The sequence below is a fragment of the Arachis hypogaea genome, chromosome 17 (genome assembly GCF_003086295.3).
Source record: "Arachis hypogaea cultivar Tifrunner chromosome 17, arahy.Tifrunner.gnm2.J5K5, whole genome shotgun sequence".
Taxonomy (NCBI): domain Eukaryota; kingdom Viridiplantae; phylum Streptophyta; class Magnoliopsida; order Fabales; family Fabaceae; genus Arachis; species Arachis hypogaea.
Window position 1 is genome coordinate 132931604 of NC_092052.1, and position 13587 is coordinate 132945190.

The window sequence follows — 13587 nt, forward strand, 5'->3', positions numbered from 1 at the left end:
ATCGCATCCACTACTGGGGAATACGTTTCTTCATAATCTATACCGGGCCTTTGTGAAAAACCTTGTGCCACAAGTCGGGCTTTATAGCGCACAACTTCATTTTTCTCATTTCGTTTTCTCACAAATACCCATTTGTATCCAACAGGTTTTACATCTTCTGGTGTACGGACTACAGGTCCGAATACTTCACGTTTTGCAAGTGAGTCTAATTCAGCCTTCATGGCTGCTTCCCATTTTGGCCAATCATTTCTTTGTCGACATTCTTCAACTGATCTTGGCTCAAGATCCTTACTTTCATGCATGATATCTAATGCCACGTTATATGCAAATATTTCATTGACAATTGTCTTATTTCGGTCCCATTTCTCTCCTGTAAAGACATAATTTATCGAGATCTCGTCATTTTCACAGTTTTCAGGTACCTGAACGTCTTCTGGCGTTATATCAGAATTTTGGACAACTGCGGGTGTCTCTACTATGTCTTTTTCAACAGGAATAGTATTTACCTCTTTTCTCTTTCGAGTATTTCTATCTTTAGAACCGACAGGCCTGCCACGCTTCTGGCGTGTATTTGCTTCAGTGGCTATTTTTCCTACTGGGACATCAATTCGAATTGGGACATTTTCCGCCCTGCCATGCTTCTGGCGTGAATTCGCTTCAGTAGCTACTTGTCCTACTGGGACATCAATTCGAATTGGGGCATTTTCCGCTGGTATATAAGATTTGGTTATCCTCTTTGTATCGGAAAATGCATCAGGCAATTCATTTGCTATTCTTTGCAAATGTACAATCTTTTGAACTTCTAGTTCACATTGCGCTGATCGAGGATCTAAATGCATCAACGATGATGCATTCCAATTAAGTTCCTTTTCAGGAAACTTATTCTCTCCCCCTAATGTTGGAAATTTTGATTCATCAAAATGACAATCGGCAAACCGGGCTTTAAACACATCACCAGTTTGTATCTCAAGATACCTCACTATAGAGGGAGAATCATATCCAACATATATCCCCAATTTTCTTTGGGGTCCCATTTTGGTGCGATTAGGTGGTGCAATGGGAACATATATCGCACACCCAAATATTCTTAAATGGGAAACATTTGGCTGCTGGCCAAAAACTAATTGTATAGGAGAGAATTGATGATAACTCGTTGGCCTCAAACGAATAAGTGCTGCGGCATGTAAAATAGCATGCCCCCAAACCGAGGTTGGGAGATTTGTTCTCATAAGCAAGGGTCTAGCAATTAATTGGAGGCGCTTAATAAGTGATTCTGCTAACCCATTTTGTGTGTGAACATAAGCTACTGGATGTTCAACACTTATTCCATTAGCCATACAATAAGCATCAAAAGCTTGGGAAGTAAATTCACCAGCATTATCAAGGCGAATTGCTTTAATTGGATTTTCTGGAAATTGTGCTTTTAATCGAATAATTTGAGCCAGTAATCTCGCAAACGCCAGGTTGCGAGAAGATAATAAGCACACATGTGACCATCTCGAAGATGCGTCTATCAGGACCATAAAATATCTAAAGGATCCACATGGTGGATGAATAGGTCCACATATATCACCTTGAATCCTTTCTAGGAATTCAGGGGACTCAAATCCAATCTTTACTGGTGATGGCCTTAAAATTAACTTCCCTTGAGAACATGCAGCACAACAAAATTCACTAGTTTTAAGAATCTTCTGGTCCTTTAGTGAATGTCCATGAGAGTTTTCAATAATTCTTCTCATCATGGTTGTTCCCGGATGGCCCAAACGGTCGTGCCAAGTTATGAATTCATTTGGGCTAGTAAACTTCTGGTTTACAGTGGCATGTGATTCAATTGCACTAATCTTAGTATAATACAACCCAGATGAAAGTGAGGGTAATTTTTCTAATATAACTTTCTTATTTGAATCATGAGTTGTGATACATAAATACTCATGATTTCCCTCATTCATCGTCTCAATATGATATCCATTTCGGCGAATATCTTTAAAACTCAACAAGTTTCTTCGAGACTTGGTAGACAATAGTGCATTATTTATTATAAATGTTGTTCCTCCAGGAAACAAAATTACAGCTCTTCCGGAGCCTTCAATCACATTGCCTGAGCCAATGATAGTATTAACACACTCTTCTTTTGGCACAAGATGGGTAAAATATATATCACTTTTGAGAATAGTGTGTGAACTTGCACTATCCGCAAGGCATACATCTTCATTACATATCCTTGCCATTCTTCAAAAACAAATAATAATAAAATGAGTAGTATGCATAGTTAAATTGAATACTTGATCAGAATTATTTTCTAAGAAATACTGCACATAAAATAATGTCATATACTGAAATTTTATTTTAAAATTTGACACAATTAATAATTTCAAAATTCATAAATATTAATATTTCATTATTTATGTACATCACATTTGAAACTTAAATACATAGAAAATAAAACTTAACAATAAGTTCTTTACATTATTTATTTACATATATACTTCACAATCCCATAGATTAAACTATTCCATCATTGATCAAATGACCAATATTTCCTTCAGGATCCTCAAAGAAATCAGATACATCATAATGAGTGGTGGAGTTCTCAGCATCATTTGAAACAAAATTTGTTTCCTTTCCTTTGTCGTTCTTTTTCAAAGATGCCTGGTAAAGATCGACTAGGTGCCTTGGGGTACGACAGGTACGAGACCAATGGCCCTTTCCACCACAGCGGAAACACTTCTCCTCGGTTGATTTATTCTGCCCGATATTCTTTTCTTTGTCCCACTTCTGGTGAGATCCTCTCTTTTGAACATAATTCTTTTTCCTTCCATAATTTTTCTTGTTATTAAAAGCTTGCCATTTACCTCTTCTGGGGTAATGATTTGCCGCATTTACTTCAGGAAATGGGGCGGCGCCAGCTGGGCGCGCTTCATGATTTTTCAATAACAACTCATTGTTGCGTTCGGCAACAAGAAGGCAAGAAATTAATTCAGAATATTTCTTAAACCCTTTCTCTCGATACTGCTGCTGCAGGAGCACATTCGAGGCATGGAAGGTTGAGAAAGTTTTCTCCAACATATCATGATCAGTTATTTTTTCCCCACACAATTTCATTCGTGAGGTGATCCGAAACATTGCAGAATTATATTCATTTATAGATTTAAAATCTTGTAAACGCAAATGCGTCCATTCATACCGGGCTTGAGGAAGTATCACCGTTTTCTGATGATTGTACCTTTCTTCAAGGTCTTTCCAAAGATCTGCAGGATCTTTTAATGTAAGATACTCATTTTTCAATCCTTCGTCAAGATGACGACGGAGAAAAATCATGGCTTTGGCTTTATCCTTCTGGGATGCATTATTTTCAGCCTTAATGGTATCTCCAAGATCCATTGAATCAAGATGGATTTCAGCATCTAGTATCCATGATAAATAATTGTTTCCAGATATATCGAGAGCATTGAATTCAAGATGAGAGAGTTTCGACATAATGAAAATTTGTTACCTGAGTCTTCCTAAAGATTTGATCAGAGTCTCGTGCTGATAACGTATTGTGAAATAAAAGATATATATATAATAAAGTTGTATAAATAGAAGACTCTAGTATTAAAATAATTAGCTCAATAATAATTTATATATATATAATAAAATTATATGTTGTATTGTGTATATATATACAAAGATAAGAAAAGTATTAAAAATAAAGAGAGAGAGATTTGCATTTGATACTATCTCAATATAATAAAGATGGTTAATATTGCTATTAATATTATATGTAAAGAGTAATAGAAAATAGAATTTAAAATACTTATAAAATAAAAGAAGAGGAAGAATTGTAATAGTAATATAAGGAGAAGGGTATTTGATTGTAACATAAAAGAGGATTTATTTGTATGAGAAGGAAGGAAGGATAATATATTTATTCTGTTGTTGTTGTAATATATGAATAGAAAAGAACTTTTGTACGTAGAAAGAAAGAGAAGATTTTGTATTTGTATTATTGCTTGTGTGTAATTGTTAGAGGCTTAAGCCTCTATTTATACACGTACATTAGGTAACTTTTTCAACTTCATATTAAATGAAGTCATTCTTGAGAAATTATATATCATGGAAAATGGTCATCCACGTAAGGTATGATAAAGTATCCTTATCACAACAATAACCGTACTTAGTTTTTATTGCTATTTCTTTTAATGATCTGGACCACCTAAAAGCTGCTCATTACGAAATTCATGGCAACAGCTGTGAAACATGCTCTTTTGACCTGTGTCTCAGCTGTTGCCATGAATTTCGTAATGGGCAGCTTTTAGGTGGTCCAGATCCAATTGGGTTTGGGTTTGTCAACCGGGGAATCGGATATCTGCATGGTGAACCAAAACCAGAAGTAAAGGGAAAATCCAATGGATCACAGGTTCAGACTCAGGAATCACAGGCTATTCCTGTACCACGTGGGTGGTCAAGGGATGGGTGGCATGCAGAGAGTGATGGCAGCATACCCTGCCCAAAAGTCACTGAGGAGTGCTGCGGCAGATCTCTGGAGCTGAGAAGTGTATTTGGTCCAAATTTTATCTCTGAGTTAGTACACAAAGCAGATGAGCTAGCAGAAGCATATAAGCTTGACAATTCAGTTGAGATTCCTGATAGCTGGTGCTCATGTTCGACGTTGAGAAACACTGTTGATAAAAATAAAAATTACAATGGTAAACCTATTATTGATAAAGAAATAATCTAGGTAACAGTTTTTAAGGTGAATGGTTTGACTGTTTGGTTAGTTCTTCATAATCAAGCCAAGAGAGTTTAGAAAAACCTTAAAACTATAAATATAGTTATCTTAATTGAAAAACTTGAAAAACTCCATATTTTTTTTGAAAAATAAGTCTGCCGATAGTTTCTTATATTCTCTTAACATGAATTGAGCTGATAATCTATTTGTTTTATGCTTCATCCTGTATTGATATACATTCAATGTATATTATTTTATCTGATTCGTGAAACAACCTCCTCAGTCACATGCGGTATCTTGGCGGGACATGTGTTAGTTATCCATCAAGTGTAATTTTAGAATAATTAATTTCTGATATGCAAAGAATATGCATTTTTGTGTGTGAGCAATTTGCCTGAATTCTGTTCAAGGATTAATATTTCGTTGTAAATGAGTTTAGAAGCAATCTGAAAAAGCTAAGCGAGGTAAGTATGAAAACTAAGTAAATCTTAATTAATGAAGCAAGTTGAAAATCTCTCACCATCAATATTGATTGCTATAAACTACCAAAAAAAATTGATTATTATATATTGGATTGGACAGGAAGTAAGGATGAAAAGGGTGGCAGTCTGGCGGATACACAACTGCAACACAAAGTCAAACAAACAAACGTTGTAGATATCAATCGACTGTATTATTTATATGATGAAATTATTGTAGTGTATCCTACGTTTAAGTCATTCTGTATCATCAAATATGTGTTGCTTTACTACGCATAAAAAAAAAGGGTATTGCTTTAACTTTGTAAGTCAGCATGAATCACTTAAAAAACAGGGGGAAAAAGACTAAAGAAAGAGAAAAAGGGGATACAATAATGTTAATTTTATTGAACTCCATATATATGCGATAATTAAAAAGACGTGAAACAATGAAATTAAACTCTTATTCAAAAAATGCGAAAATAATATTCCAATCATATTTAAATTAAGAGGTAAATACTAAATTGATATCTAAAAGATGATAACACTGATAAAATGGTATCTGACTTTTGTTATTGATATAATAATTTTTGAAAAATTTAAAAATTTGATAAAATCATTTAACTGTGAAAAGATGACGTCATAGTGAACGAAAAACGGTAATGTAACCATCGAAAGAGAGCTTTGATGATGGCAAAGAGCTCCAGCGATGTTTCTGGCGACCTTCTTCTTCTTTTTCGCATTCGCTACTTTTTCTTTAACACGTCGCTGCGTCCCCTTTCACCATGGCAGCTCAAGAAGAAGACCGCCATGGCACGCCACTATGTCCCTTTCCGCCATGGCAGTACCTCGCTGTATTCTTGTGTTCGCTGCTTTTTCTTCTTCAACACGCCATTACGTCCCCTCCGCCATGGCAGTATCTTGCCATTGCATCCCCTTTCGCCATGGCAAAGAAGAAGAAGAAAACGTCCTCTCCGCCATGGCAACATCTCGCCACTGCGTCCCCTTCCGCCATGGCAAAGAAGAAGAAGACCAGAAATGTCGTCAGAGATTTCTGCTATCATCAAAGCTCTCTTCCAACGGCCACAGCAATATTTTCCGTTCACTGTGACATCATCCTTTTACGGTTGGGTGACGTTGTCAAATTTTAAAATATTTCAGGGGCTATTTTGTCAATAACAAAAGTCAAGTACCATTTTGTCACCGTCAGAATCTTTCAGATACTAATTTGATATTTACCTCTTAAATTAAAAATAGTTTAAAACGAGAAGCTTGATAAAATAAAAATTTAAGAGTTCAATAATTTTAGAAAAGCTTCATTTTAAACATGAAAATTCTAAGATTTTCTTAGCCCCAAAGATCATCTATGTTAAATCATTAAGAAAGAGATACTTGAGAGCGCAAAGATGTACTTGAATTCGTGAGTATAATTGAGAGAGTTGATTCTTTGATTTTCTTCAACCAAAGTCTTTTGTATCCTTGGTAGAACTGAATTGTAACTCTTTTGATGAAAAAAGAGATACGGAGACGATTTTGATGTATTGGGACCAAAATCCTGAAATCACTATTTATATTTGAGTGTGATACCCATTAAATCCTAAAATCCAAATAAAATAGTATCTTTAGTTTTATTCTCGTTTAATTTCAAATCAAAAGTAATAATGACTTATTTAATTCAACATTTATAACAATAAATGAGATCACCATTATATAAGTCATTTAATGTAAAATAACTTAATTTGCGATTATAATTAATATATGTATTGTCTATAAATATATTAGAAAATAATAATTTCTTAAAAATCTCACACTTGAGCTATACATATATACTTTTCTGAGATAATCACATCTTATAAACTTTATGCGCGCATCTAAATGCTATTTCTTTTATTACTTTAATAATCTGGTCCATCTCATATATCAGCTATGAAATTACTGCAGCTTTTATCATATTAGTGTTGCAACGAAACTAGGATAATCACCATATTAATATACTCAACAATATAGATCAAATTTAGATGAGAACATTCAGAAATTACATACAAAAATAATCTCATGCATGCCTATTTTCAACTGGTCAAACTTTAATAAACTTTATGAGATCACGAGTCAAAGTGAAAACGAATCTGAATACTTTATTTCTGCAGAAATATCTATCTTCATAAATTTGTCTAAATCATATGAGAATTCAAATGCACACTTTCACTAAAATAATATAAGAAAAGTTTATTACTGTTCATAGAAAAATTTTTAGACGTTGAAAATATTTAGATTTATATATATAAAAAAGAATAAATTACCATTTGTACCCATAAAAAATATAGATGCTGATAAATGTACTCATATAAAAATAAAATGACAATTATAATCATGGAAGATGGTTTTTGTGTGCCAAAAGTACCCAGACGTTGGCTACACAATTGGTCCGTTAGGGTATTCTTGGCACACGGAAACTATCTTCCGTGGGTACAGTTGTCGTTTTATTTTTATATGGATACTGTTCATGCCCTAGGTAACCCTCAAAACAGATACATTTGTCAGCGTTTATATCTTTCATGGATACAAATGGTAATTTATTCTATAAAAAAAAGATGTATCTTACTGTCTTGTAATAGCAACACGAATATATAAATTTAAAAAACAAAAAAAATTTATATTTATCTTCTTATTATCAAATATAAAAGTGATATTTTTATGATAGATGTAAATATCGGAATGACTTCTTTTTTTTTTTGTGACTCAAATGACTTCTCTACGAATGAAAAATATTTCTTTCTGTAAAAAAAAAGGCAAAATGCAAGAAAGGTGAAAAAAAAGTACGAGTAAGACATGTTTGGATGAATTTTTAAAAAAAGATTTTTTTTGAGTTATCTTTTTTAAAAAAGATAAAAAATAAAAGTAATTTTATGTTTGGATATCTCATGCAAAAATTTTTTTTTTATCTATTAATTATATTTGGGTATAACAATATAAAAGTACTTTTTTGTTTATTTATTACATAAAAAATATTTTTTTTACGAAAAAAATCTTTTAAAAATAGATATAAATTACAACTTCTCAAATTTTTTTTTTTATTTTTTTAATGTTTTTATTTTTATTATTGAAAATTTGTCAAATATATTAAAAAATATAAAAAAAAATCTTTTTTTATTAAAATAATATTTTTTTATTAAAATAATACCACCCAAATAAGCATTAAGAGAAGGGAAAAAAAGTTGGCAAAGGGTTTAATTATAAAACGTAAGCAACAAGGAACCCTTCAAATGTGGCAAGAAGCACTATGAATAAACAAAAAACAAACCTTGAAACCCCCCCAAAAAAAAAAAAAAAAAAAGAAGGAACCTTCCAACGAGACGTTACTTCGTCTCTTTCCTTAACAAACACCATCCTCATGATAATAATACACACGACAACATGAAATATTGAATTGGGGGAATACCAATATATATATGAGGGAAGGGAGTAGTGCTCCCTTTCTTTATTCATCTCCTTCTTCTCCTCTCACCTAATCTTCAAACCCCTTTCTCCCTCTCTTTCTTTTCCAGCCCAATGGGCCGTTCTCTCCTCTTTCTGCTCGCGGCCTTCCTCGCCGTCCTTGTCTCCGCCGTCCGAGACCCCGACCGAGAAGTTATCCGCCTTCCTTCCGAAGCTTCCAGATTCTTCAAAGCGCCTTCCGACGACGGCGACAACGTGGAGGAAGGAACTCGCTGGGCCATTTTAATCGCTGGTTCCAATGGCTACTGGAATTACAGACATCAGGTACCGTCATTCTTATACTCCCGTTCTTTCAAGCTTCAATTTTTTTTTTCTTCTTATGCTTTCCTTTCCTCAACGCTTTCCCTTGTCAGTATTTTGTTCCTTCTTTGTTTGACTGTTTAGTATGAAATTGATGAACTGTTGCTTATCACTGTCCTTCGGTTTTCATATTGTTTTTCCTGTTCCACTGGTTCGTGGGCATCTTGTTTAGTTGACAGCATTTAGAATACTATTTTCTTTTATTTCAGTCTAGGTTAAAATCGGCATTTGATGCAGATTCTGCATTCGCCTCAGCTACTTGCACCTTAGATTCTAAAGGTGAATTGTGAATAGTGGCCCTTGGAGGATCTAACGTCTATACTGCACTGAAACAAAAGCCTGCAATAATTGATAATTTGTGTTCCACGTATCAAAAAGAAACTGCTCTCTGTTTTGTTCTGGGTTTGGGTTGTTCAGTTTGGTCAACTTAATCTGTGGTCATTGGTGATTGGTCTATATAACTTGCTGATTCAGCTGTTAGTACTAATTTACCATTTGGACTGTATTACTTGGTTTGTTTCACTGATGAGTGATGATTGATGAGGCTTCATCTTTTTTCAGGCTGATGTTTGTCATGCGTATCAATTACTGAGAAAAGGTGGTCTCAAAGAAGAAAACATCATTGTGTTTATGTATGATGACATTGCTTTCAATGAAGAGAACCCAAGGCCCGGAGTCATCATTAACAGTCCACATGGAGATGATGTTTACAAAGGAGTTCCAAAGGTTTGAGATCTTGTTATTGCAAATCCTGATTCTGTTTGAAACTTAAAAAGTCTTCTGATATGAACTTTGTTATGATAGGATTATGTTGGTGGAGATGTTACTGTAAACAACTTTTTTGCTGCTATACTTGGAAATAAGTCCGCTCTTACAGGTGGCAGTGGGAAGGTTGTGGATAGTGGTCCCAATGATCATATATTTATATACTATAGTGATCATGGGGGTCCTGGGGTGCTTGGTAAGTAGCTCTGAATTCTTCCAAAGGGACTTTATGACGAAAATCATGGATTGTGTATGTGTTGATTGTATCCTTTTTCAGCATGGTACTATGGGTTGTCTTCTACTGGGGAGTATTACTTGCAAATAGTGTTTGCTGTAGCATTTTGGGTTTATTTGCTAACATGGAGTGAAACAGTGAAAGAAGTTATGTTCTGTTATCTGGTTATTTTTACGGTTAAAATTGTCTTTTAGTTTTTTTCTTTTTTGTTTTTAGTGTGTCAAGATAAGAATGATAGAGAGAAAACTGAATTGATTGGACGTGATCCCTTTATTCCAGTCAAAATTGTCTTCATTTGTGATCCTTTTACTAAAATTTTGCTTTGCATCCTTACACAATACAACTCTTCTCATAACAATGATATCTGCCCTTTTGAAGCTCTTATATGGTCTAATATTTTGTGGGAACTGGGATGGATTTCAGGGATGCCTACTAGTCCTTACTTATATGCATCTGATCTGATCGAAGTCTTGAAGAAGAAGCATGCTTCTGGAACATATAAAAGCATGGTAAGTTACTTGCATACTATACGTTGCTTGATTAATGTTTATATCAATCTTTGTTGAGATATTTCCCAATTCTTTGGATTTACGTAATGCTGGTGCAGGTATTTTATCTCGAGGCATGTGAATCTGGAAGTATCTTTGAAGGCCTTCTTCCAGAAGGTCTGAATATCTATGCAACAACAGCCGCAAACGCAGAAGAAAGCAGTTGGGGAACATATTGCCCTGGGGAGAATCCTAGTCCTCCACCAGAATTTGGAACCTGTCTAGGTGACCTATACAGTGTTGCTTGGATGGAAGACAGGTATGAAAATAGCATATAGAATAAATAAATCTTTTTCCTATATAATTTGCTGACTCTATAATTAATTATAAATTATATGAGAGCTATAATTAAATAAGGTTTATTGAGTGTGTTATCTGTTCCCAGACTATCACCATGAAGTGTTGAAAACAATTGGTTGCTATGATGAGAGCATGTCAATATTAGGATTTTATATACCTTGTATTTGTAATTTGCTGAACGCATTTTGTTCTAGAAGGAAAAGGCAATCTTTTTCATCCCTCCTTTTTTACTGCAAGTTCTTTTATGGTACTGATTCTTTGTTTTGTTCTCCTTACTCTTGAACAGTGCCATACACAATTTACATACAGAAACTTTGCACCAACAATACCAATTGGTAAGATCCTATTGCTAACTTAGTTGTTTTAGATAATCAACTAATATTAACTGAGGAATGTAGATTTATACCTTGGTTTCTTAAATGGATGGGAGAAAATTTTGTTTGTTTTCAAAATTGTGTATGTTGATTGGCCTAAAGATTTTCTGGTCTCAAAATTGTAGAATGTGTGCATGAATTGAGTGAGAAAAATTTTGTTATTCCTGTGTTCCCAGGTTAAAGAAAGGACTTTCAATGGAAATTCAATGTATGGCTCTCATGTGATGCAATATGGTGATATAGGGATTAGCAGTAATAATCTCTTCCTATATTTGGGTACAAATCCAGCTAATGAAAATTTTACGTTTGTGGATAACAACTCCTTGAAGCTACCGTCAAAGACAGCAGTAAACCAACGTGATGCAGATCTTGTCCATTTCTGGGATAAGGTATCATTTTGTGAAATATTTTACTTTATTCCTGTTCAAATTATTTCTTTGCTATGTCCTCCTTGTGTACCCAAATTTGAAAATGGAGCAGATTGAGTGGTAGATATATTTTTCTCATCATTCTAGCATTGAAATTTAATGAAGGATAGCATAAGTTAGTATTGAACAATGAAGATATATGAGAATGGTATTGGGAGTTCAGGTCTAGCTTCTTGTCTGATACTTGGATTGTGATCCACCATTACTTGGAATGAGGCTTATCGTTGATTTATTGTAAGTACAAAACAATTGAATGTTGTTTTGTTCCTGAACTTATGAAGCTTAACGCTGGGAATGGCTATTCCATTTGAGGTTACTCCATAGAATCTACCACTCCTTGCCCTGAATGTGCCATTAGAGTAGATTCCATTAGCAAGATATTCTATGGCTGATTTAATTTGGTAAACCCTAGGAACTCTATGCTTCAGTTAGAACTTTAGATGAATGCCTGTTCTGTTTACAATGGTTTCCTCTAAACCGAATATGGGTTATTTATTCGGATGCAGAACTTGAACTAGATTGGGAATGTTGGCATTAATGTCTGAGTCTACACGATGAAATAAAGATCGTTATTTGTTGACACTTGACACTTATTTTCTGGTTTATCTACCTGTTGACATCATCTTCTGTTTCTCGTTTGTCAGTACCTCAAAGCTCCTGAGGGTTCTCCAAGGAAAGCTGCAGCAGAGAAACAAGTTATGGAAGTAATGTCTCACAGAATGCATATAGACAGCAGCGTCAAACTTATTGGAAAGCTCTTATTCGGCATTGAAAAAGGTCAAGAAATACTTAGCAGTGTTAGACCTTCTGGGGAGCCACTTGTTGATGACTGGGACTGCCTGAAATCACTGGTACTGTTTTCAATTATTCATTTTATGATTTTTGTTTTATTATTATTATTAATAATTCTATGATTCTTGACTTCTTGTTACACCTTAATCTATTGTTGATGCAGGTTACGACTTTTGAGACGCATTGCGGATCCTTGTCTCAGTATGGAATGAAACACATGAGATCCTTTGCAAACTTCTGCAATGCAGGCATAAGGAGGGAGCAATTGGCTGATGCCTCAGCACATGCATGCACAAGTGTTCCATCCAATCCATGGAGTTCATTACACGGGGGTTTCAGTGCATAGTTCCGAGAATTTGCTCCATTAAAGACCACTGTTACAATTAAAATGAATATACAATATATACATTGGTGATGATTTCTCACATGCTAGTTTTGTAAATATACAAATGGGAGGATGGGAAGCGGGGAACCTCCTCTGATTGTGTGTCCGTTGTAATTAAGGCATTTTATTGAAGGAGGAATAGTGGACCATGAAGTTCCATTGGACCCTCCAGGATAATGTCATGCATCGATGCCAAGATCATACAGTAACCTGTTATTTGGTAAAATTTTAGTAGAATCTCCATGGTATGGTAAATATATTATATTTGGTCTAAATATTTTACTTGAATCTTTAAAAAATTACAATGCATTTTTTTAAACTTGGCAATGAGCCAATGACCCTTCGGGTATTCCTAGTCTTGATAACTCAAAGAGAAAGTATTGGGAACTAATATTGTGTACAATGAATTAAAAAAAAAGGTAAAATTAAAATTAAAAATTAAGATTAGTATTTAAATCTATTCATACTATGTACAGTTATTTCTAATCTTACCGTAACTTTTAATACACGTCTAAAATTTACAGTCATCGTCTTCGGTTCTCACCTCGCGTCACTGAATTTTTCGCCGGCCATACTGAGGCCGCCGCATCCTCCCACCAATACCGTTCTCAGCTCCGCCGGTCAGTTCGATGCGCCTCGTCCTCCGACGCTAAGCCTAACGTTGCTGTCGCTGTTTTCGTGCCTCTCTTCCGAACCGGCTTCGCTTTCTCCCATTCCTTCAAGCCTCTTCTCACCGATGATACCACCATGCTCTTCTTCAGATCCAAGCATGGTTAGTTTCTTTCATGATTTGAGC

The 13587-nt window shown here is 34.7% G+C and overlaps 1 protein-coding gene across 1 annotated transcript; it reads left to right on the forward strand.

Moving 5' to 3' along the window:
- The first annotated feature begins 8434 nt into the window (after nt 1-8434).
- Nucleotides 8435-13066, forward strand: LOC112764565 (vacuolar-processing enzyme). The gene is made up of 9 exons (XM_025810236.3): nt 8435-8928; nt 9526-9690; nt 9769-9925; nt 10388-10473; nt 10572-10771; nt 11099-11147; nt 11363-11575; nt 12259-12465; nt 12570-13066. The coding sequence occupies exons 1-9, from the start codon at nt 8719-8721 to the stop codon at nt 12750-12752; spliced, it is 1470 nt and encodes a 489-aa protein (XP_025666021.1). The 5' UTR covers nt 8435-8718; the 3' UTR covers nt 12753-13066.
- The last annotated feature ends 521 nt before the right edge of the window (nt 13067-13587 follow it).